Source organism: Brachyhypopomus gauderio, chromosome 8 (genome assembly GCF_052324685.1).
Source record: "Brachyhypopomus gauderio isolate BG-103 chromosome 8, BGAUD_0.2, whole genome shotgun sequence".
Lineage (NCBI taxonomy): Eukaryota > Metazoa > Chordata > Actinopteri > Gymnotiformes > Hypopomidae > Brachyhypopomus > Brachyhypopomus gauderio.
The window spans coordinates 3187855-3214855 of record NC_135218.1 but is presented as its reverse complement, the minus strand read 5'-3'; the positions used below and the strand labels follow the sequence as shown (position 1 = coordinate 3214855).

The following is a 27001-nucleotide window of genomic DNA, read 5'->3' as shown; positions in this document are numbered from 1 at the left end:
GTAGTAGCAGCCAGCTCAAATTAAGCACACCTTAAACTGCACACACTAATAATATTTTACATATATGTTACCAAGCAATAGACTCTGCACAAATCAGAGATGTAATTACACTCCATGAGTGTATATGTTGTAATTGTGTGCCCATTAAAAGTTCTGATTTAACACTAATTTCTCTATACTCTAAACAATATTTTGAGAGAATATTGTGCAAGTGGTATATTGTATTATGGTTAGTTGCTAATACACATGCACAAAAAAGATCATAGTAGCAATAGTAAATTATTTACCATAAATACTGATCAATGACCAAGTTCACTAAACCGTTACCTGAACATTGATACTGGTGTGGGATATGACCGGGTTGTATTTTGTGGTTGGCAATAGAATGCGTGCAAGTCTTTATTCAGGACGTCTATATTCAGGACATCTTTATTCAGGACGTCTTTATTCAGGACGTCTTTATTCAGGACGTCTATATTCAGTACGTCTTTATTCAGTACGTCTATATTCAGGACGTCTATATTCAGGACGGCTCTGTGTTCCTCCTACGCAGGATGTGTTTGGTGCGGCTGCGGCAGGAAGGCAGAGAAGGCAAATACATGTGTCGCTACATTGTCCATTCCATGTGGGAAGATGTGGAGCAGAGGTGCAAGATCATGGGGGTGAGTGTCAAACCAAACCCTCAGCTGCACCCAGTACGTCAGGGCTGCCCAGGCAGTCGTTTAAACTTGGAATTTACCTTATTCTGACCATTGATTAGCTTATGATAAACTGCATGCGTTAACTACTATGTGCATTGGGAAATCGGCCCCTTAAACTGCCCATACTCAAATCAAATGCATAAATCTCTGCACGATCCCAGGAGCACAGCGTAACACCTTAAACTTCAAGTTTAATCTAGTGTGATGCACATATTCAAACATTCTGTGACTTGTTATACGAATATCGTAAACGGTCTGCATTCCAGTCCTGTAGCATTCCAAGAGATATATTATCATTAATGCAAGCAAAACAATTCATTGTACCACTAGTGACCGCATGGATTGGTCACCTGGGTATATTTAATCTAAATACAAGTGTCGCATTTCCTTTTTTTCTCCTCCTCATAACTTGTTTAAGCACCATTTCCTTAGAAATTTGTAATATACGTTTTGCGTTGTGCCATATTCTCGTTGCGTTTAATGACTGTGGAATTTTTGCAGTTTGATAAATCGCAGATGCTTATTTGATTTACCATGACTGTTCACCATTACTGTATATACTACAGTCTCTGTTAATATCTTAAAAAATAATAAATTATTGAAGCTTGTCATTTATTTTTTTTGTCATAATATTTCAGGCTTGTTTAGAGAAGTGTTCAGCATATGTACAAAGACGGTATGCAGCTGGAAGCTGTAATGAAGTTTGGTTTTTTTTTTTTTTTAATGAATCAAATCATTCCTTATGCAGCTCTGGATTAGAGTTTGCTGCTGTTCAAATGTCATCCAAGCTGAAATGCCATATACGATTAGATGAGGTTAAAGGGCAGGAGTGGATATGATCACTAACAGTAGTGCACGATCGGGTTCGGCAAATAGGTTTGGAATGGGCCAAGGAAGATTGCAACCAAATTAGGTGGTTCTGTGTCCTGTATTGCTGATGGATTAAGCTGGGTGATTAAACCTAAAAACACATTAAGCAGCAGAGTTGCACAGGATATGGGTATGGAGAGAAGAATTTTTATACCACACAGGACACTGAAGGCAGTGGTCCAAGTGTAACCTTAATAAGAGCATAAACAACCATGGAGCATGGGGGTGCATTAAGGACCCATTTAGTTTTATCAGCTCTATCCACAGAATACACAACAGGATCCATAATAGAGGATGTGTTTGTGTAAGATACAGAACCGAGGAGAAAGAAGAACCTATTCTCTGGCAATGCAGAGAGTGGACAGAAGATTATAGCACAACTAGTTGAAACTATATTGTTTAAGTCCATTGCAAGTCTCTTGGTAGAATCATCACTCATACTCTGCAAATCCTGAACCGTAAATTCTTATTTGCTGTTTAAATCTGATAGCCAATAGTGAGGTGACTTGGCAACTCAGTGAATGTCTGATCTCATCTGGAGACTTTGTGGATTGGTAAAATTACTCTTGCCTTGTTTGTGAAGTATAAGAGACCTGGATATGCCAAATCAACTAGCAGAAAGCTAGCTCCTATGGAGATGATGAATCTGCTTTCTGTGATGCATTTCTTGAGAAGTGTCCAGCAAGTGAAAGGACTGGAAATGGAATGGAAAGTATTCTTGACACCAGCTTTGGTTCCTGCTGTACTGTGGGTTGGACACCTGTGAGTCCAGTAATGTCTGACCCATGGCAGGCAGCTCCTTAAAGGATTCATGACTTGCATAAATAAGTCAAGGTGACAGAGTCCCCTTTCCTTGTTGCTGTGGCATAAAACTTTGGGTTTTGCGTAATGAAATGAAACCTGAGACAGCTGTGATCATAATTGGCTTCTGATATACGGATTTCAGGCAAGATGGTTATGTTTAACAGGAAACTACAATATTTGAATTATATAATGGAGAGTGGAACTAACATCCAGCCTTTTGGAAAGTTACTGGACCAAAATTCTTGAGGCCAAATGTATTTTTTCCATAAGGACATATTGTTCAGCAGCTCAAAGTTGTATGTTAACTTGCCCTTACTCATGAAACATTGGCAAACCCAGCTGTGTGCTGCAGAACTAACTTTGATCAACTCTTACTATTTGCATGTTAAAACCACTGCAAATCTTCTTCTTCTTTCGGCAATTCCCATTTAGGGGTCGCCACAGCGGATCAAACTCCTCCATCTGGCCCTGTCCTGAGTGTCCTCCACTGACACACCAGCCACTCTCATATCCTCTACCACTGCATCCATAAACCTCCTCTTAGGTCTACCTCTCCTCCTCTTGCCTGGAAGTTCCATCCGCAAGACCCTCCTACCAATATACCTCTCCTCCCTCCTCTGTACATGTCCAAACCATCTCAATCTCGCTTCTCTAACTTTATCTCCAAAACATGCTACATGTGCTGATCCTCTAATAAACTCATTTCTGATCTTATCCGTCCTTGTCACTCCAAATGAGAATCTCAACATCTTCATCTCAGACACCTCCATCTCCCTCACCTGTCTCTTTGTCAGTGCCCACTGACAAACACTAACCACTTTGTCAGTGATTAAAACCACTGCAAATGATTTTCAAAAAGCAATTATTATAGAGAATTTATGCTCTTCTTCTAATTAGTGAGGTATAAATGAGACCCCAGTTAAAATTCCTATGATGCAATAACCATCCATGGCCAGAGTACATGAGAGCACCTTTGGCTCTACATTTTCTCCGGGTGAGAATGACTGTTAAGTTTCTTTCTTTTGTTGATCTGCTGTAGTGTTGGCCAAACCTTCACATTTGCCAGCTCATATACAGAACTGGCCAGTCAGTGCTCTCTTCCAAGTACGTTCCAGTGTGCCATGACATTGCATGAGAAAAAGATGCAGTGGCTGTGTTGAAGCACATCCTTCGCCTAGTTGTTGGTCCCATACAATGGGCAGGTTTGCCCAATAGTTGGGAGCTGTCAAAACAGACTTTGGTAAGATAATTAGACCAAAAATCAATGCTGACAGTTTAGGCTGTAGAGCAGGGCTATTCAACTGGCAGCCCGTGGGTCAGATCCAACAAATTACGTTCGCCACCCCCCCGTCAACAATTTACGTATTACATTCGGTTCAATTTTACATCCACTATGACAGTATTGATATAGGTCTGAAGATTGTCTGACCCACAGGTCAGAGCTCTCTGCCAAATCTGGCCCGCAGAGAAGTATAGTTGAATAGCCCTGCTGTAGAGGTTAACATGAAGTAGTGTGTTCATCTCGCGCTGCACATACTCAGCTGCTTACTGTCTGTTTTATTTACTTCATACTAAACTGAATGTATTAAGAAATCGGATAGATTTTAGTAATTCAGTAAAAGGTTTGTGTGCCTGTGCGTGCGTGTGTGTGTGTATTTGTGTCATGAGGCCAATTAAATGCTTTAAAGGAGCTGCTGTCAGAAAGGGTGGGAACAGTCTTCTGCCCAGCTGTGAAAACAAGAGCCTCTCACACATTTCATTTTTGTAATGGCAAGCACAAAAATTCAGTAGCGCAGTTGAGAGGTTTAGTGGTCCCGATTTCTAAAATATAAATAATATAAGTTTGGCTACCCAGTAGAATATGCAGCAGAAGACATATTTTGGCATTTTCCTATATTGTCATACAGACAAAGTTAAAGTGATAACTGTCAAATCAAGCTCAAACCCACTGCAGTATTTTAACACTGATCTGTCATTGACTGTGACTTTAGTAAAATTTAATTCAATGTGAGTTGCGTGAGGTATAAGGTCAGGGTCATACCAGTTATACCAGTCATATGACCATTGCTTAGAATACCAGTGTCCATTAGCACATGCAAGCATTGGACTTAAAACATCTGTGTTCATTTCACTGGTTGTTTAATTGTGTGTTTGGGGGGGAAGAGAGAACCTTTAATGACCGTTTGCAAGCCTTGTTTACATTTTCTCTAGCAACTTCCAAAAGCATCTAAAAGTCCAATTTCTTTTCTCTGTATAAAGTTAGTAATAAAGATGAAAAGACAAAATGTCACAGCATGTTTAGGTCAGCATATTTTGATCACATTTTAAGATTACTATAAATAATTAAAATGCATAAATGAATGAGTCTGTTGGCCTTTTCCGAGCGATTCCGAGCGCTGGCCTACGTCATTATAAGCAGTCAGACAGAAGCTCATTCATCCTTATATTAGGTCATCATTATTATGGGCACCCAAAGTTTATTTCCTTGGTTACATGTGTGATAAAACATAAATAACAACCATATGGTATGCAGCTACTGATCTTTAAAGTATCATACAACATAGGCTTCCACATGTTGATAGATGTCAGTGACCTGTTTCTTATGCAATTTTTTTGTGAAACCATATTCACTACAAAACACTAAATCAAGCCACTTTATTAGGTGCACCTTGCTAGTACCAGGTTGGACCCACGTTTGCCTTCAGAACTGCCTTAATCCTTCGTGGCATAGATTTAACAAGGTACCGGAAACATTCCTCAGAGAGTCTGGTCCATATTGACATGATAACATCACACAGTTGCTGCAGATTTGTCAGCTGCACATCCATGATGTGAATCTCCCGTTCCACCACATCCCAAAGGTGCTCTATTGGATTGAGATCTGGTGATAATGGAGACTATTTTGAGTACAGTGAACTCATTGTTGTCTTCAAGAAACCAGTCTGAGTTGATTTGTGCTTTAGTCAAGTCAAGTCAAGTCAAGATAACTTTATTGTCAAAAATCTATGTAACAAGGTTAACACAGAAGTTTGAAATTGCGTTTGGCCAGTTCCAATGTGCAGTTTAGCAACATATATTGATAATCACTCACTAACTCACTTACACACACACATACACACACAAGCAGTGCAAATTAACATACTGTTACAGAATATTAACATAGTAATACACACACACACACACACACACACACACACACACATACACACACACACACAGTGTGCAGTAAAAAAACAAAGGCTAGACACACACACACACACACACACACACACACACACACACAGTATGCAGTAAAAGGGCTAAAATACTAGACAATAGGTAGGTATACATACATACACATAGCAGCAGAAAGGACAGTCAGTGGTCAAGTAGTTGGATGTAATATGTAAGGTGCAAGGGTAAAGTGCAAGGTGCATGATGAAATAAATGGAATGATTATGAGTAACTTTGGAATGTTTATGTAGTTCTCATCAGTGTGTTGATGAGTCTGATGGCTTGTGGAAAGAAGCTGTTTCCCAGTCTGGTGGTACGGGACCGTACGCTACGGTAGCGCTTCCCTGATGGGAGTATTGAAAACAGTTTGTGTGCTGGGTGTGTTGGATCTTTAGTGATGTTCATTGCTCTCCTGAAGCAGTGTGAGGTGTACAGATCCTTGATGGCTGGTAAGGGTGATCTGATGATCTTTTCTGCAGTCCTCACCACCCTCTGTAGTGCCTTCTTGTCTGCAGATAGACAGCTGCCATGCCAGACAGAGAGGTTGCTGGTCAGGATGCTTTCAATAGCACCCCTGTAGAAGGTGGTGAGTGCGGATGTGGGCAGGTCGGCCCTTCTCATCCTCCGCAGGAAGTGGAGTCGTGTCTGTGCTTTCTTGACCAGGGCGGTGGTGTTTGTAGACCATGTGAGATCATCTGTGATGTGCACTCCCAGGAACTTTGTGCTTTTCACAGATTCCACAGCACTGCCATTTATGATGAGTGGGATGTGTGTTTGTTGTTTTTTCCTAAAGTCCACAGTTATTTCTTTTGTTTTGTTGACGTTGAGAAGCAGGTTGTTCTTCTCACACCAGTTAATGAGTTGCTGTACCTCCTCTCTGTATGCTGAGTCATCGTTGTCAGTGATGAGACCCACCACTGTTGTGTCATCGGCAAATTTGATGATGTGATTTGTTTCAAATCTGGCACAGCAGTCGTGGGTCATCAGCGTGAACAGCAGGGGAGATAGCACACATCCTTGCGGGACCCCGGTGTTTATGATGGTGGTCGCTGAGGAGTTATTTCCAACTCTGACTGTCTGTGGTCTATTTGTGAGAAAGTCCAGCAGCCAGTTGCACAGTGAGGTGCTGATACCTATTTGACTATTTATGACATGGCGTGTTATCGTGCTGGAAGTAGCCATCAGAAGATGGGTTCACTGTGGTCATAAAGGGATGGACATGGTCAGCAACAACACTCGATGATCAACACGATGATCAAGTGGTACTAATGGGCCAAAAGTGTGCCAGGAAAATATCCCCCACACCATTGCACCACCACCACCAGCCTGAACCGTTGATACAAGGCAGGATGGATTCATGCTTTCACCAAATTCTCCAAATGTCACAGCAGAAATCGAGACTCATCAGACCAGGCAACATTTTTCCAATCTTCTATTGTCCAATTTTGGTGAGCCTGTGCAAATTGTAGAAGAGGTCAGCATTAGTTGCCCTCTGCACAGGGCAGTCATGGTCCAGTGGTAGGGAACCAGTGTTGTATAAAGTATTCGAGACCCATACTTGAGTAAAAGTACAAGTACTCTATCAAAACATTTACTTGAGTAGAAGGTGAAGTGTTCTTTAAAAACTTTACTTAAGTAGAAGTACAGAAGTATTCAGCATTTTTTGTACTTGAGTATTGCAAGTAGTTTAGTCTAAAATTTATTACTCAAGTACTGAAAGTAAAAAGTACAAGTATTGTGTTTTGAATTAATTAAAGAAAGCCATCAAAGTTTGATTATCAATTGTTTTTATATATCACTTACAAATCAAAGATGTCAAAGATCACAAATACAAGTGTTCTGTATGTACTTAAAAAACTGGGGTTAACACTTCGTACACAAAAAACAGATAACCTATGTCCCGCTACGTTGTAGGTTTGACGCAAAAGTACAAATTCGCCATAATTTAGCTGAGAAAACGAGGTGTATTTTGGACGTAAAATCCGTCCGTCGGATTCTAAGGGTGAGCTTACTGCCCTGCGTTTACCCCCAATAAATGCCCTTACCCTATAAAAACACTACACTATAAAATGGGCACATGATTAGTCAGCACGTCGCCTTTATTGCCAGCTAATGTTAAGTGAATTCTGCAGCACGCCATGAACATAATTAGGTTAGTTAGCTAAGATATCTAACCTAACTAGTGCTTACTGCGCTCTTCTGCTGTTACCAAACACGGTACCATCTCTTTTAATGAGATAAAAAGCGAATTATTTGGAATAATTTCGAATATATGTGTATTTGTATAAATATGTAAATGAAGCTGAAGGTGCTGGAAAATACTGAAAATGGACCTTCAAAGTGCCGTACAAGTGCATGAATTCCACCTTGTAACTTCACACGCACAAAAATCGAGAGGTGCACGACCTCGCGACGTGACTGCGCGCGTGGTTAACGCGCATGGGCGGAGCCACCGCGATTGCGTCATTTTTGCCGCGCGGACCCTTGCCGCAGTAACAGCGTGTCAAGTGAACCTAGATTACGAAGCTCAAGTGTTCAGTGAAGGCATCAGCAGAGTTAACGAGACGCGACCGGAGCATGCGCAGTTTTCATAAGACGGCCTGATCGCTTGACCCGGTGACAGCGCCAGCTAACATGTATATAATTGTAACGAGTAACTATACAGCACGTAAAAAATATATCGGAGTAAAAGTATTAAACTGATGGAAAATATGTAGTGAAGTAAAAGTGGAAGTAGGAGAAAAAAATAATACTCCAGTAAAGTACAGATACAGCATTTTAGTACTTGAGTACAGTAGCGAAGTAGTTCTACTTCGTTACTATACAACTCTGTAGGGAACTGGTCTTGTGACCGGAGGGTCGTGGGTTCAATTCTCAGGTCTGAGGTCATGACTGAGGTGCCCTTGAGCAAAGCACCTAACCCCAACTGTTCCTCGGGGGCCGGGCTAGGGCTGCCCCTAGTGTGCACCACAGCCCCCTAGTAATCACTAGTTTGTGTGTTTGTGTTTGTGTGTGTGTGTGTGTGTGTGTGTGTGTGTGTGTGTGTGTGTGTGTGTGTGTGTGTGTGTGTGTGTGTGTGTGTGTGTGTGTGTGTTCTAACTGCACAGATGGGTAAATGCGGAGGACACATTTCGATTGCTGTGAAAAATCACAATTGAAAATGTTAGAAGAATTTGATAGAAGCATTTGTGTTTGGGTCTTGGGTCTTATTCAAACCATGTCTACCTACCAGAGTATGATTAAGAACTCTGGACTGAAGTTGATAGTCTATGCATTATGTGCCATTTATCAGCTAAATGTATATTAAAGGATGGCTTACTTTAGCTACATAGGCCATTCATAGTCATATAATAATTATGTTATGAAATAATTTCGATTGCGGTGTGGTCTTCTGCTGCTGTAGCCCATCCGCCTCAAGGTTCGACGTGTTGTGTGTTCAGAGATACTCATCTGCATGCCTCGGTTGTAACGAGTTACTGTTGCCGTTCTATCAACTCGAATCAGTCTGGCCGTTCTCCTCTGACCTCTGGCATCAACAAGGCATTTGCACCCACAGAACTGCTCCTCACTGGATATTTTCTCTTTTTCGGACCATTCTCTGTAAACCCTAGATATGGTTGTGCGTGAAAATCCTTGTAGATCAGCAGTTTCTGAAATACTCAGACCAGCCCCCCAAAAACCATGCCATGTTCTAAGTCACATAAATCACCTTTCTTCATTCTGATGCTCGGTTTGAACTTCAGCAGATCGTCTTGGCCATGTCTACATGCCTCAATGTATTGACTTGCTGCCATATGATTTAGTTGATTCGACATTTGCGTTAATGAGCAGTTGGACAGGTGTAACTGATAAAATGGCCGGTGAGTGTATATTTGTTTGCATACATGATACCTTTTCATGCTACAATTCATACAATAAGTACAATAAAAAATACTGATTAGGGGTGGGCATAGATTAATTTTTTAAATCTAGATTAATCTCACTGAAATCTTGAAATTAATCTAGATTAATCTAGATTAATCTATATTAAAATGGCTCATATGCGTGCTACCCAAGTAATGACTAAAAGTCAGTCAGTTTTTGAGATAGGGTTTCTTAATACAGAGGGTGCATTACACCAGGGGCTCATCTCCTGTTTCCAAAATGCATCAATGACTGAATGAAGCTGCATCAATGAAGCTGTTCTACTTTGATACTTGAAGAAAAAAACATGCTCAATAAAATGTAGGCTACTCGTGTTCAACGGTTTATTCAGTTAAACATGAATTTGTAAGCCTACTGTACATTAAAAGGGGTTGATCATTTAGTACATTTAACCTCACGGACGTAATTTCAAAAGCCGGTTTTGGTCCTCTGCAGTTTTAACGGTTAAAAATAAATATTTAAATAGCGACGAATCTAGTGCTAGGACCATGCAGAAAACGACCGCTCCGAGCTCCGCTCCGGTAACACTTTACGTTCCTAAAAATGAATTTTCCATGAAGCAAACCTGGCGACTTCGTGGCTGCATCCATGTAAACGTACGATTTGTAATTCACAGGTTTGAAAACTAGTTCTCACCCCTACTGTGCAATTTGGTTAGGAATACAGCCGAGCTAAACTATCAAGTTGAAAGTCATCATAGTTTGCTTACCCATTTTGACCCAGTTCCCAACCCAACTTTAAGAATAGATTAACGGCGATAATTTTTATATCGCCCGATAAGATTATCAAATTAACGAACGCCGTTAACGGCCCACCACTAATACTGATACAATAAAATATTTTGATTTTCTCTTTTCAAAAGTTACACAGAAGAATAGAGATAATTCTGTTTATATTGAGCAACTGTTTCTATATCTTAGAGGAAATAATTCTTTTTGAAATTCATTTTATGAATTAAAATCCATTTTTAAACATCCTTAAAATAAGCTTAATAAGTTAACTAAGTGTTGAACTATTACAGCTGTGATATTTTTTCTAATAATGAGGTCATACTGTTGCTGACTAGACAGGGCGGACTGCACAGACTACACATGTTGTAGAGTATTTTAAGTACAGGAACAGTGGGCAAAGTATTGACATATATTTATGTACAGTCTTGTCTGAAATTATTCATACATTAAAACTATTTTTATTATTTTGAACAGAAATGACACAGCTATCTCAGAAGTTTACAAAAGGAAGTACAAGAGGCATTGTTGTGGAAAAAATATTTCTCAGCTTTTATTTACATTTCAACAAAAAGTGGCATGTAAAAAATTATTTATACCCTTTGCAAACTCACAGTCTATGCGAAAATCCAAAGTTCAATACCATTTAAAATAGTCCAAGCTGTTCTAAAGCATCCTAATTACCCTGATTCATTGGGAACAGCTTTAATCCATCGTGTGAAAAACAGCAACCCTCTGCAGTTTTTTTGTGGACAGTCATGGCTAGGATAAAGGAGCTAACTAAGGACCTGCAACGGCACGTTGTGGCTCTCAAGTCAGGAAAGGGCTATAAGGCCATATCTCAATGTTTTCAAGTTCCAGTGGCTACAGTGCAAAGTATTATTTAAAAATACAAGATATTCATCACTGTGGAAAATTTGAATATGAAAGTTGAATATGATATACCGTATTTTCCGGACTATAAGCCGCTACTATTTTCCCCACGATTTGAACAATGCAGCTTATACTGAGGTGCGGCTTTTCTGTAGATTTTTCTTCACCCATCAGGAGGCGGAGCAGAAAATGAATCAGGTGGTAGGACAAAGTTGTAAATCAAAGAAGAAAGTGCTCAATTTCATTTAACACATGCAAGCAGCAGGCACGATGGAGAAATCTTTTCAAACCCACATGTGTTGTGCTGAATTCCGAGTCCCCTCGTTTGCACACACACAAAGACGCTACAAATGATATTAGGGAGTTACAGTGATTATAACTTAGTTCATTGAGCATTCTAGTTTTGTCCTAACTAGATATTTAGACATTATACTGCTGTAATACTGCGAAGTCGTGGTCAGAGGTGAACTTCGGTATAGCCAGTGTATTTTATTTAAAATAGTTAACACCCTTGAGCCAATGTGGCTTTGGACATAAATAATGCAGTTTGCTGTGATGGATAATTTAAGTCTAGCTCTTATTTATGCATAGAAACATAAATTGACAATATAATCTGTAGCGTCTTTATGCGCGGATACACAAGGGGAGTCGGAATTCGACACAACACCGGCTGAAAGCTAAAACTGTCACAAATGAAATGCTACAGACACCGTTCAGAAACTGATCAGATCAGTTAAATGTACAGTGAGTCCCTGCTTAACGATTGGGGTAGAGACAGAAAAGCTGCGCTGCCTCAGCTTATCGTACACAACACTCCACTCAGGGTACCCGCGGGTCCTTAAAAAGTCTTAAAATGTCTTAAATTTAGTTTTACATATTCAAGGTCTAAAAATGTCTTAAATGTCTGGAATTTTAGAAGGGGAGGCATTAAATAAGTGTGTTTGTCACACCTAGCTCCGCCCCCTTCCTGTCTGTCTGGCCTGGCTCCTCCTCCTCTGGTCTTCTCTGTTTAGTTCTGCCTGTTTTTGTTTCATTGGTTTCAGCTGTTGCTTGTTTGACTGTTCGTTTAGGTTTGTATAAAGTCCTTGTGTTTTGGGTTTTCTTTGTGGGTCAATGTTTGTCGGAGTCAGAGTTATATGCTTCTGTGGTTCGTGGTTTCTATCAGGTTCTTGCTGATGCTATTGTTTGTATGTTGTTGTAGGGATTAGGGTTTTCGTGTGCTTCTGTGTTTGTGTGGAAATCAGAGTCTTGTGGTGCGTGTGGTTTATGTTTCCATCTGGTTCTTGTGAGTTCTACTGTTTGTATATTGATGTCTAAGTTAAGTTTTGGTTGTGCTACTGTTTGGTTATCTTCCTCTGTGTGATAGTAGCTGTGTGTACTTAGTTCTTGTGTCTATGTGTGAGGTTCGCTTTTGTTATGTTCACGTTTCCCTTTGGATGTTTGGTTTGCCTGGTGTTGTGCACGGTTAGTTGTGGTTGTGTTACATTTCCTTACGTTGCAGTCTAGCTATGTGTCGCCCTGTGTGATTGTGTTCAGTTCTAGTAGCTTACGTGTTCTGTGTTTCCTGGTATAGAGTGTTGTGTAGTATTCTTATGGTTTTCGTTTCCGTATTGTCTCATCGTATGTTTTGGTTCTTTGTATGTATTCATCCTCATGTGCTTTGTGTAATACAAGTGTCCTTTCGTGAGTATCTGTAGTCTGTTTGTCGGTGCTTTATTAACATGCCACGTAAGAGCAAAGCGCTTCGTGCGAATACCACACGGTTAGCCAGTATGGCTTCCGCTAGTGGCTGTGAGTCCCGCTCTCTTGCGCCTGTGCGTCCGCCCCCTGATCATGGCACACCCCCGACGTTACAGTGTTGCTCAGTTTTTTCTGTTTTATTTTACCGATGTATATCCCACAATAATTATCATTTCCGCAACGGCCGTATACTCTGCCTGCTAAATGGCAGTAGTACGTCACCTAACAGGTGGAAACAGCAGACGATGCTTTAGCTGTCTAACAAGCTGCTTTTCTTATTTGAGGGCTGCGGCGGGAACAACAATACAAGGCTCCGATACAGACATGGGTAAATGTCGATTCAAAGTGGCTGGAGGATGAAAAATATTGTGGCTGGCTGAAACCTTCCAGTGATTCGTATGAGGTGCGATGTGAACTTTCAAACTTGGTACAATGGGCTGTAAAGCGCTGGATTCTCATATGAAATCTGAAAAACACAAGCGATATGATAGCACTCGTAATAGTAATATGCATATCGAGTCATTCGCTGCTAACTGCAGTTTAACTGTAAGTGCCAAAAATGATTTGTCTACTGTGTAGGGAAACCAAACGTCCGTATTTCCCGGGACGTATTTCACATCCTGTCCCGGGTTTTTTTTTAATTGAGGAAATGTCCTGGTTTTTAAATTACCTTCATTGGACCATTACAATGTAAATGTACAGGCACTAGGGCACTGCGCACGGCGCTGCATGTGCCGTAATCCCTGAGCCACGTCAAGCTTGGTTTATACATGACGCGACGCGACCGGCGCGAGGTTCCGCATACCGACAATGACGGAATCGCGGTGGCGATTACTGTGCGGCCCTGCGTGAGGTCGTGCACCCAACACCTCAACAACTTACGGTCCCCCCCCACCAACAATTTACACTCGCCACCCCCTCCAGGTTCAAATCTCACTCCAAGCGATCTTGAAAAGTTGGCAAACCTGGTATTATTTTTTCTTGTGAGAGGTATTAAAAAGGTCTTAAAAGTCATTGAATTAAAAAATTTAAGAATTTTTCAAATCTGCAGATTTAAAAATGTGCAGATACCCTGACTCCACTACACTCCACAACACTCCGCTGTGCTGCCACTGCCCCTCCGCGCAAAATTTTAAAAAGTTGGTGGTAACTCCGGTCCTCCGTTAACCAGGCCCATCGTTAAGTGGGGACTCACTGTATTCAGTTCAGTAGATATATGCGGCTTATAGCCCGTTGCAGCTTATACAACATTTTCCATAAAAAAAAAAAACTTGGTAGGTGCGGCTTATATTGAGGTGCGCTCTATAGTCCAGAAAATACGGTAATTAAAATCCAAAAAATAAAATAATTGACATGGGCAAAATTATGTTGGTTAGAGGTTTTGAATGTCGTTTTCGATGCGTTTTCAATTCATTGCCCAGTCCTACACTAGTGTAGCAGTGCCCTCATCTTCCAATAATGGAACCTCCCACCTGCCCATGCCCCCATAATTCAAGCACAAGATTGCAGTCACATTTTAGATTTTTTAAATGCATAAATGATACCAGTGTCAAACTGCAATGAATCGTTTTGAATTTAGTGTATTATTGTAATCCTTAAAAGATTAGGCCAGGCTCTTTTTGGTAAGTACATCATTACGTGCTTCGCACATTGTCTATTTTGAGTCTATCCTGAGTTCTCTAAGTTCAGGTTAAACCTAACCTAGATTTAACCTGCTCTCCCAGTCGCCTCCAATAATTTGGTTAGCAGTTGGTTCAAATATATTTCTCATAATCAGTAGGGGTTGGTTAACTTTGTTAATGTTTTAATAGAATGAAATGGAATGCCAATTCCAGACAACCTGTTCTGTTTCAAGGTGTTGTGCTGTTCATTAGTAACTGTTATAACTAGTATAAAGACCATATATGACTTTCAACTAATGGCTATCAACAGCAGTAGTTAAAGCAGTAATTACTAATTTGTGTAAATTTTACTTCTTAAAAATGCATGATGCTATATGAGTTTCTATACTTCTCGGTTTGGTGGAGTGGGGTTCATTTTCATTTTTGGCTCAGTTGTTGGCATGGTGCAGATTTGAAAGAGTCAAATGAGGTACAGTAAACTATTCGAAGTGGAGGCCATTCCCCCCTCTGATGACCTCCGAATTCTGGCACAGCGGGATACTAATGCTGACCTCTTCTTTGCAGTTCATTCCTAAATCATATGATGTAAAGGATTTTGTGTCAAGAACATTTGCCAGCTTTAAAGATTAGGTTAACGTTAGCTGTGTAAGTGCAAAGGAGGCTAGCCGAGATCATGATCCGTTACGGAAGTCTGCTTCCTGGTCGGAACTGAGGAATGTACATTTGCGTCCAGATGTGGGGTGGGGGGGGCTGTAAAAGCCTCGTGTGTAATCAGTGCGTCTGACAGGTTTGTAACAGGTCGACTCACTGGGAGTTGGGTAATGTTACAGCAGTGGAAAGTGAAAGACCCCCTCCTGCTCAAACTTTGCCACGATTAGGTTACATGCGCTAATTGTGCTGAGAGTAGGGAAACACTTGTCATTTGTGCCATGTTGGACCAGCCCTCCTTCACTTTTCCTGCAATCACAACACACACACACACACAATATCAGCATCTGGCTGGCCTAAGCATTTTCAAGGATGTGTGTGCATGTGTCTGTGTGTGTTTCTAAGCAGCAATAACAGTCAACCAGGATCGTGTGCTGCTTTACCAGTGTATGGACAAGATCTTGTGTAACCGTCACTTTCTGTCTATCGAGCACTATATGCAATGTCAAACGTCTTTACCAAGCCAGTTCCATGTGTGGTTGGACAAGGAGTGGAAAAACAAGAAGACAGAAAGGAAAGAGCAAGGATGTGAGGAGGAAAAATGAAGGAAGAGGGGGTGTGGACGACAGGGGGAGGGGGGGGAGCAGGAGGAGGTGCGAGGTTGTTTGAGACTGGTTTTTGGCAGGTCTCTGTAATTACGTGCAGGTGCCTGACTGCGACCGTGCGGCCGTGTGGGTCAGGCCAGGCCTCTCCGCACATGCTCAGAGTCCGCCGAGGAAGGGCCGAAAATAAACAAGCTTGTTTTGAAATCACCTAGGACTCAAGGCTGCCGGGTTTGCGCGTGTGCTTTTGCACATGTGTGTGTGTTAATCTTTTTGAGTGACCAAATGTGCCCATGAGGGTAGGAAAACATGATTCTTACTTTGTAGGAACGTTTTCTTGGCCTTCATGGGGAAATATGCTTTTACACAACATGCTTTCATTTGGAAAAGCTAAAAGTACCAGAACTCTTGGTTTAGAGTGTTAAGTTTCTGCTCTTGTTTGTGTTGAAATTTTAATAAACTCCACACAAGATAAGTCAAAGTCATATTTATTTATGTAGCGCTTTTTACAACACATGTTGTCACAAAGCAGCTTTACAATCGTATGGTCCCAGATCCCTAATGAGCAAGCCAGAGACAACAGTATCAAGGAAAAACTGCCAATGATGGTGGGGATTAGGAAGAAACCTCAGGAGGACCAAGACTCAAAAGGGAACCCATCCTCCATTGGGCGGCCGCTAGCAGAAGTTCGTATTTATAGTTCAAATGTAGTTCTATAGTTATAGTTCTAATTCCAAGCCGAGTAGTCACAGTCCCTTCAGTGCAGATGGTGAGTCTCAGGTAGGAGCTAGCATCAGCACGTCCTCTTGTGGCAATGACACATCCAACCACGGCATCAGTACATCCACTGGCAAGCCAGACCATCTCCTAGGTGCTTGTATGGAATCCTCTTAGGTAGAAACATGCAAACAAGATATAAGATACAGGTTGAGTATGTGAACATCTGTTTAGACAACCATTGATTTAAACATACATAGCTCACGTGCCAGTGATTAGCATATGGCTCCGGCAGGCTAATCTATAGCAGCATAACTAAAGGGAGGGGTTCAGAGGTGACCATAGTCATGAGGGCTCACTGAGACTTTACTAGAGTGATCACATGACATGGCTGGATGACAGCATCAACATCTCAGATTACCATTAGACTCGATGACTGGGGCCCCCGAGCTCCACACCTTCACATGTAGAATATTAACTGAAGGCTTGATTCTAGATTTAAAGATTGGAACTGTGCTCAATTATGCAATAGCCTTCTAAATTCAATCCCAGATTCTGACAGTCTTACTAATTTTTGGAACTAAGAGAAGTGCTTCATGTTTGGAGCGCAGAAGGCGAGATGGATTATAGTGTGCAATGAATTCACTCCGATATTATGGCCTTAAAATCAATTCGAAATGTAATCGGAAGGGTTATGATTAGTGTGTGTATTTGTTGAGAATTTTGGTTAATCTTGCTAATTATGTTCCATGTGGAAATACATATTGGCCAACAGTACAATTACAAATTCAATTATTGGATATATTGGTTATACAACATTTAAAAAAAGGTTTCAGTAATACACTGAAATGTGCTTAAAGGATTTGTCAGATTCCAAATTGCTAAACGAGTACAAATCTCAAAATTAAATATGATTGTTATCAGAAATGTTAATGTATCTCTTTTTACCAAGTACACGTAGGTGTTGTGCACCACCATGTGGTTTGAAAAGGAACTACAATTGAAGAAATTTTTTTCACACAGTTGTATTTCGTAGAAAATAATATGTTCTTACATATTTTGATTAGTTGTCACTCTAGATAAAATTGATGCTGTGAACACTGATGTATGTATATGATATTCATATGACGTGTTTACAGCCCAGTATAGATTTAATCACATTCACACACAGTCTTTCTATCTGTTTCTTTCTTTCTGTCTCTCTCTCTCTGTCTTTGTCTCAGATTGATGCGTTTAACAGGAAAGAGAGTATGAAGGCAATGACGGAGATGTTCTATGCTGCTATTTTCGGATATGATGAGGTAAAGCACCAGCACACAACACAAAAATAATTCAGTGATATTAATCTTAAAACGGATGTTCAGACTTTCACACGGCCCGTTGCAATCCATAGTCATCACGGATCATATCTGCCATGTCCGTAATGCAGTGATTTAGGTTGAATGAAGTGTCTTGTCCTTTTGGGGAATCATCAGGAAAGAGTCCGCTCCACTGGCACTCATACATACCATTTTTTTAAAGCTCTTTTTAAAAACCATCCACAATTTGTTTGCTGTTTGTTTATGTAGCTTGAAAATCCAAATAGCAAATCCAAAAAAATATAACTGACTATGTTCTCATTGGTGGGAGTGCAATTTATGTCAATGCTACAGGGCTGAAATACTGCTATAGTGCTGATATACACACTAGTCACATGGTCAAGACACATTGTTCAAGCTCAACGGCTCTGTGCTCAGTGGTACCAGTTCAAAAAGATTTGATTATATTGTCACATGCTTCAGAAGAATAGGAGAAAGACATTTGGGGATAAAAACTTACAGGAGGATAAGACTGACCATAAGTAACCTTGAAACTAGGACACATTATGAGCAAACTCCTTTTTGCCAGTCCTGCCAAAACACAGCTCCGTGAAATTTGACTTTTATAATATTTAATGGCTTCCAACCATATTTTTTTGGGTGTAAGCAGACACACAAAATGGCAAATGATGTATGTGTCATAAAATTATTTGCTACTGGATGCCAGACGCAAGTATGAAAGCTAAGTTTCCATTTAAAATTACGAGAAAAGATTCCACGTGATCCTAACCAGTGAAAGAAAGTGCCATTGCTTTGTTTTAGGGGATCTTGTCAGATGACTGTGTCCTTGCAGCAGCACTGTGGAGGAATCTGTTCAACAGGCAGTGTGAAGACCCCAGACAGCTGGAACTCATGGTAGAATATGTCCGCAAACAGGTCAGTGGAGGGCTTTGGGAGGGTGGGAACAGTTCAAACAGGATCAAGTGATTGGTCAACTAGACATTTGGCTCAACTATTAAATGATGTTAAAATGCAGTTGTTGCGAAGAAGGAAAAGGTGGTATGCAAGCACAAAGCAGACCAAGAGAAATCCTGAAAGAGCTTGAAAGACCATGTTCTACTCACTATACCAAGCTAGGGAAGTCTTCACTGCTTCATCTCTAGTTTTTCTTTTACATATCTCTGAGAAGTCCACAAGCTCACTGACATACTTGGGGTATTGTTCTTGCCTGTTGAGGAGCGGAATTTTTTAAGTTATGAAATAATATTCTGGGTTTCTAAAGGTAGGATCTCACAGTGCACTTAACTGTGTGGTCCATATGGAGTATGAGACAGTTTCGTGAATACCCTGTGTCTGGCCAAAGTCTCTTTCTTTCAGTACATGCCAGTGGTTTAAAATAATGGGATTAACCAGTTATGCACATAAATATGACTTTTCTGTACATGTAAACGTAGGTAGGGAATATCTTGCCAAGAAATTAGTCAGCTGTTGTTACTATGACCACAATGACTTTAAAAGAAGAAAAACAATATTTTGTGGATAGAGAATGGAGTCAGTTTTATGCAACTGGAAGAAACACAGGGGAGTGAAATTCTGTTATATTTGGCGTCCTCTATAAAGCCAGCGTGTTCTACCTCTTACACTTACAACCTGGTATATACCTCGCAACCTCGTTACCCATATGCACACTGCCTTCTCATCACTTTCTTTTCCCCTAAATCCACATGAGCCGGTACCGTTCGACAACACCAAAGAGGGTAATGTCACACCACATGCCCACCCCAGGTCACGTCACACCACATGCCCACCCAGGTCACGTCGCACCACATGCCCACCCAGGTCACGTCACACCACATGCCCACCCCAGGTCACGTCACACCACATGCCCACCCCAGGACACGTCACTCCACATGCCCACCCCAGGACACGTCACTCCACATGCCCACCCCAGGACACATCACACCACATGCCCACCCCAGGTCACGTCACACCACATGCCCACCCCAGGTCACGTCACACCACATGCCCACCCCAGGTCATGTCACACCACATGCCCACCCCAGGTCACGTCACACCACATGCCCACCCCAGGTCACGTCACACCACATGCCCACCCCAGGTCACGTCACACCACATGCCCACCCCAGGTCACGTCACACCACATGCCCACCCCAGGTCACGTCACACCACATGCCCACCCCAGGGCACGTCACACCACATGCCCACCCCAGGGCACGCCACACCACATGCCCACCCCAGGTCACGCCACACCACATGCCCACCCCAGGTCACACCACACCACATGCCCACTCGTGGAGACACATACAGTGGGGAAAATAAGTATTTAGTCAGTCACCAATTGTGCAAGTTCTCTCACTTAAAAAGATGAGAGAGGCCTGTAATTGACATCATAGGTAGACCTCAACTATGAGAGACAAAATGTGGAAAAAAAATTGAGAAAATCATTTTGTCTGACTTTTAAAGAATTTATTTGCAAATAATGGTGGAAAATAAGTATTTGGTCACTTACAAACAAGCAAGATTTCTGGCTGTCACAGACCTGTAACTTCTTTTTTAAGAGGCTCCTCTTTCCCCCACTCATTACCTGTATTAATGGCACCTGTTTGAAGTCGTTAACAGTATAAAAGACACCTGCCCACAACCTCAAACAGTCACACTCCAAACTCCACTATGGTGAAGAAGAAAGAGCTGTCGGAGGACACCAGAAACCGAATTGTAGACCTGCACCAGGCTGGGAAGACTGAATCTGCAATAGGCAAGCAGCTTGGTGTGACGAAATCTACTGTGGGAGCAATAATCAGAAAATGGAAGACCTACAAGACCACTACTAATCTCCCTCGATCTGGGGCTCCACGCAAGATCTCAGCCCGTGGGGTCAAAATGATCACAAGAACGATGAGGAAAAATCCCTGAACCACAAGGGGGGATCTAGTGAAGGACCTGCAGAAAGCTGGGACCAACGTTACAAAGGCTACCATCAGCAACACACTACGACGCCAGGGACTCAGATCTTGCAGTGCCAGACGTGTCCCCCTGCTTAAGCCAGTCCATATCCAGGCACGTCTGAAGTTTGCTAGAGAGCATTTGGATAGAGAGCATACTCCAGAAGAGTATTGGGAGAATGTCATATGGTCAAATGAAACCAAATTAGAACTATTTGGTAAAAACACAACTCGTCGTGTTTGGAGGACAGTGAATGCTGAGTTGCATCCAAAGAACACCATACCAACTGTGAAGCATGGGGGTGGCAACATCATGCTTTGGGGCTGTTTCTCTGCAAAGGGACCAGGACGACTGGTCCGTGTACATGAAAGAATGAATGGGGCCATGTATTGTGAGATTTTGGGTGCAAACCTCCTTCCATCAGCAAGGGCAATTAAGATGAAACGTGGCTGGGTCTTTCAGCATGACAATGATATCAAGCACACTGCCAGGGCAACAAAGGAGTGGCTTCGTAAGAAACATTTCAAAGTCCTGGAGTGGCCTAGCCAGTCTCCCGATCTCAACCCCATCGAAAACCTTTGGAGGGAGTTAAAAGTCTGTGTTGCCCGCCGACAGCCCCAAAACATCTCTGCTCTAGAGGAGATCTGCATGGAGGAATGGGCCAACATACCAGCAACAGTGTGTGCCAACGTTTGACCTCTGTCATTGCCAACAGAGGATATACAACAAAGTATTGAGATGAACTTTTGTTATTGACCAAATACTTATTTTCCACCATTATTTGCAAATAAATTCTTTAAAAGTCAGACAAAATGATTTTCTCAAATTTTTTTTCACATTTTGTCTCTCATAGTTGAGGTCTACCTATGATGTCAATTACCGGCCTCTCTCATCTTTTTAAGTGGGAGAACTTGCACAATTGGTGACTGACTAAATACTTATTTTCCCCACTGTACAAAACCACGTGCATGCACACTCCCCTCAAAAAGCCCAAAAATACTTGTGCCAGCTCTGTTAAAACTTTAATAGACTTTACCCAAGCTTAATTCCCTCATACAGAGTGTTCCCTTCTCTTTTAATCATGATTTTTATATAATTCATTTAGGGCTGTAGTACCTCTGACCAACACTCACCTATTACCTTCAAATGCCATAAGTGCTGCTACACCATAAATCATGTTTACTGTTTCCAACACAACATGCAGATTTAGATGCTATACGCTGAAGTCAATATTGGGATCAGGTTACTCTAAGCCACTGAGTACTGTTGTGGCTCTAGGGTACACACTGGGGTTCATTTATCAGAGTTATAAGTGGTTTTCTTATTGTTTTCAAATCCCTGAATTAATGGTTTGTTAACTGAAAGGAAAGAGTCTGCTTCTCCAGTGTATCGCTCATCGTTTGATCAAGTGATGCCTCATTTTGCACAGGAACAGGACTTACACACACACAATGTACTCCATCTCTGCTTACGCCACAAGCTCTGAGCAGCTGTGTTGGCCCATTACAAGTGATGGTAGGAATTTATTGCAAATGAGGCGTGTGCGTGTGTGCGCGTGTGCGCGTGTGTGTGTGCGCGTGTGTGTGTGTGTGTGTGTGTGTGTGTGTGTGTGTGTGTGTGTGTGTGTGTGTGTGTGTGTGTGTGCGTGCGTGCAAGCGCACATGGCCCTTAGGAGGGGGCAGCTCACAGATAAACACACAGCACAGAGACTCACTTTCTGGGGTCTAATTAGCACAGGATAGAAGAGTCAGAAAGTGTTGACTGGGTGGTGGTTACCACAGTACAACCTCCTCAAACAGCTGCTTGAAGTGTGATGGCAACCAGCAACACGTTGTCACTACGGTTACTAGACCTCTTCTGAAGCGCGTGCGGCTGTGTTCACGGGTGTATGCGTGCATGCCTGTTTGCTCAGGCTTGACACCATCTTTGCTTAATGCTAATCACGTCTGACGTACACGTGGTCTGACATCATGGTGTGCTGTGCTAACATTTCCACCTGTTTTTGATTTAGCCGCTCAGCAAACGCGTGTCGCATTTTCTTCATGCCATCTGTCATGGCGTTAGTCAAAACAAGAAAAGGCCAAATATTTGTAGTCATCAGAAGTGAGTCAGGTTTATTCCACCCACCCTCACGAGTGACCTTCCTCCAACCCCATGTTCCGTACGCTCACCCCCAAGAACAACAAAGCAGCGAACCAACAGCTCCAGCAACGAAAGAGCACATTGATGCTAAAATAACATACCAAGAATGAGCCGACTCAAATGAGGTACTTCTCCTTGTGAGGAGAATGGGTTATAGAATGAGAATATAGGGTTCATTTTGGAATATGGGGTGTTTGGTCACTTTGTCTTTAGTCATTTTTGTAAAAGTGGTGTTAAGGTTAATGTTGGGCATTGATCCTTTGTTCACAATAAATACACCAATCTACCATCACTAACTAGCCATAAATTAAGATGGAAGATTTTGAACCTTTTTTTTACTGTATTTGTGCAGGTGCGGTCCACCTAGAAGGTGTGTTCACACACACGTCTTGTGCAAAGGGTCTTGGCACCTCTGCATAGGGACTGTCTAGCTAAGTTAGTTATAGACAGGAAGTGGTTAGCAGTGAAGACCAAAATAAGCACGTGATCAGCATTCCGTTCCCCAGGGTCCTTAAGCAGAGTCTTTGTGCTGCCTACACACTAATCCCACCATTTAGATGAAGAGAGGAGCACTTGATTCAACTGGAATAACACAGAAGGCATCGTCATCGTCACAATGCTGTTTGTTGCTCCAGACAACTATGTAATGCTGAATATATCTTTTGCACCTAAAACGAATATCTGGTTGATGTTGGCTAAACAGCTTGCTATAGATAACATTGTAGCATCTGCAATAGTCATCAATTTTATTTATATAGCGTTTTGTTTTTTTTTTTTGCATGGGTCCAGATCCAGAACCCAAAGGGAACCCATTCTTCATTGGGCGGCCCAGCTAGAAGCAGTCCATATTCATAGTTCAGCCTAAAAACAGAAACAGTTTCTCCAATGTGGATGTTGGACCTCAGGTAGGAGGCAGCATCGGCACATCCGCTGGCCAGCCAGACCATGTCCTAGGTGCTTTTGTGGAATTCTTTGTTTTTGTAGAAGCCTTAGAGAAAATATTTTCTGCTGCAACACCAGCTCTTTATTTGCAACCATGCAGCCTTCAACAAGGTGCGAACACAGCAGACTGGGACCCCACTAAAACATGGAAGTGGGGAAGTAATAACCACACAGGCTAATAAACTACAAAAAAGAGGCTAATAAACTACTAAATGACACATGTATACTGAATAAGTGCATACACACAATAGCTCAATATGGAAAAGCAATAACAAGATCATGTTTTAACTAAATCACAAGCTGCGGGAAGGCACAACATTCTGGGTCAGAAACTTAGACATGTGAATGTTACACTCTGTGGTTTAAAACGTCTCTTAAAATGGCCTAATTCCTTGAGGAGTCCACTTGGCAAGAAGCAAATTGCCTGTGATGTCGATTGTTTTTCTTCAATTAATTAAGTAATTTGATAATTATTTACCGTTCTGTTATTTTAATTGACACTAGGTAGTGGTTTTTATTAGAGCCTTGCTGGCTTGTAACATGAGATGTTTATGACAAAGTTAATGGTGAAGAATCACAGTTATTACTGTACAGTGTCACTTTACATAGTGCAGAGTGGAAAATGTAACTCAGAATTGGCTGTCGAACAAGAATATTAGCAAGACACGTAAAATAAAAGCTCAGTGATGTATTGACTTATCAACATTATCAAACACTGGAGTGACATGGGAGGGACAACCTGTTTTACCTTCCCATAAACCTTTTAATGTTACTCCGTCAACGGTAACAATGGTAAGTTTTATGCATCACACCAAATGCATGAACAAGAGATACAAAGAACTTCATATTTAACATAATTAAAAGGTTAATTAGCTGTCAATCTAACTGTTGATAATGTGTTTTGTCATTCTGTGGAGCAGATAACAGGCTGAAATGGAGGAAGACTTTTTTGTCTCTTCCTTCAGCAAGCTAAACAAACAAAAATAATTCACTCTGGGCTTCGATCCAGTTTCAGTCCAAGATTTGAAGGCTTTCGGTTCAGCAGCACAAAGGACTTGTAGCCATGTTTCTTGGTGATTTTGTCTGGGGTCATGAGGAACATTCTGTAATAGAAGTATACCAAAACATTTGTGTTTCAAATTATTTCACTGATCTAAAAATTAAATAAAACTTCAAGGTCATGATGTGCTGTCTGTCGGGTATCTCTAAGTACTGTAAGTACTAGGTACTGTAAACTTGTTTAACCTGCCACATAACCTTTTCTCATTTAATGTTTCTTTTTCATTTTTTATGTAAACCCATGCAAGCCTGCAGTAGTTCCGTCTCAACCCGACACCCCCTCTCTTCTTCCTCATACTCCTAACAGATGCAGTTTATTGATTCTCTGGATGGGGAGGATCTTCTCCTAACCGGGGAGGTTAGATGGCGCGCTCTGGTGGAAGAAAATGCACAAAGCATTCTGAAGGCCTCTGCCCCAACCTACAATGACACAGGTCTTTAAAACCCACCCAGAAAGGCTACTGTAACCCTGTAACAGAACATTAAATGACTGTTACACACACTGTCCCCATACCCACAACCTCCTGTCTCTCTTCTCAGCAAATCAGCATGCTGTGAAAGTCCGCACACTCTCACAGACTCTTTACCTCACACCTGCTGAGAGTATATGTCAGAACTGTTTGCACTCTCCTTTAATATAATTACAGTAGATTTCTGTATTATATATTTTTCTTTCTAAAGTGCTGCCATAATATTTATGTGTATTATCCTTGCTCTGTGCGCTGGGAGGCTCTGTGTCTATCCACTCTTCAGTGTGTTAGGGGAAGGTGTGCTAGCGTTAAATATGTCTGTATGCTTGCATGTTTGCTAGGCTCATCAAACTGAATGACTGATATGTCAGCTCTTTATTTTAATTACTACAAATAAAGGTGTTCCTCATGATGGTCATGTGACTCTTTTATAGCTCTATAGTTTATAGGTAACTTTTATAGTTGCCTCCAATTCTAACACTCAGTATAATTTCTTGTCTCTCACTGTCTTCCCCCATTCCACACCACACCACTCCACACACACAGCCAAAATCAAATAGAGTTGTGTGAGATGGTGGAGGCTAGTCTGAGTTCCCGAGAGAGCCTGCGTTTCTTGTGAGCAGGTTACTGTAGGAACATCAGGTGTTGGGTTACCAGCTGCTGAAGGACTGGCTGACTAACCTACTTACAGGGTAAGCAAAGCTGCCGCCATGTCTTCAGGGTCTGTGTTCGTATGAAGCCATGAGTAATTCTCTGGACTCAGATTTCCTCTTGTTCCATTTATATTCTGAGCTAAAATCTGTCCTTTTGAAGTGAGAATGAGTAAGTTTAGGCACATGTCCTGTGCCAGCACCAGGGGGAGCCAGTGAGAAGACAGTAAATGTTTTCGATTCATTGGATTGACCTGAAAAAGAAGGACTGAATAGTCAGTACTTACTCTTTTTTGTGTGTGTTTTTACCAACACCACCAAAATGCTATATGTATTTGCATCTGACCATGCATTAAATTTATATTTGTGAGGTTCTTACTCACATATAAGTAAATATTGTTATATGCGGAAACAATTATATTTTTTATGCGTATTAAAATCTAAAACTTGTATTTATTGGCTCACCAGGAGGAACACGAGAAACTAGAAGGAAGCTTATGGTTCCTCGAAGGGAAGCATTAATTTACTTATCCCAAAGATATGTAACTCAAATTATATAAATGTTTGACCAGGCTTCTGGTTATATTATAATCCATTTCACTTATGAAATCCCAGCCATTCACATCTTCACCATCTGATCAATAGAGTTTACAGTTCCTGATTAATTGTCCCAGATGCATTGGCTGCTTTAATAAAACAGGAACGAGAGAGAACTGGATAGTAGTCCTTAAACACAAGTTCATTCTATAAATGCTGGTTTATAGAACTAAACCTGGTTTAAGTATTAATATAAAGTACTTTAAAAGGTCAGATGAGACCCTTCATGTGCGTAGTGATGTTTACACAATGGTTACACTCAGCCAGTCTTATTTACTTCTGTTACGGTCCAGTCACCAAAGGCATGGGACTAATGTTGGTATAAATAGTGATGTTTGTGTGGCCACAGAATATTCACATTCTTTTGTGCCCACATTGTCACAGCAAATTTACTCATTGGCGAAATGCATTCAGCATGGTGATGGAGAGCGAGCAGA

General features: G+C 41.4%; 1 protein-coding gene across 1 annotated transcript in view; it reads left to right on the top strand.

Annotated features, from left to right (window-relative positions):
- Positions 1 to 25731, top strand: part of uqcc1 (ubiquinol-cytochrome c reductase complex assembly factor 1) — a 32763-nt gene extending 7032 nt beyond the window's left edge. The window contains exons 6-9 of the mRNA XM_077013827.1: positions 554 to 662; positions 17666 to 17743; positions 18563 to 18676; positions 25155 to 25731. Coding sequence (XP_076869942.1) covers positions 554 to 662; positions 17666 to 17743; positions 18563 to 18676; positions 25155 to 25289 — 436 coding nt within the window. The 3' untranslated portion in view covers positions 25290 to 25731. The remainder of the gene's footprint in view (positions 1 to 553; positions 663 to 17665; positions 17744 to 18562; positions 18677 to 25154) is intronic.
- The last annotated feature ends 1270 nt before the right edge of the window (positions 25732 to 27001 follow it).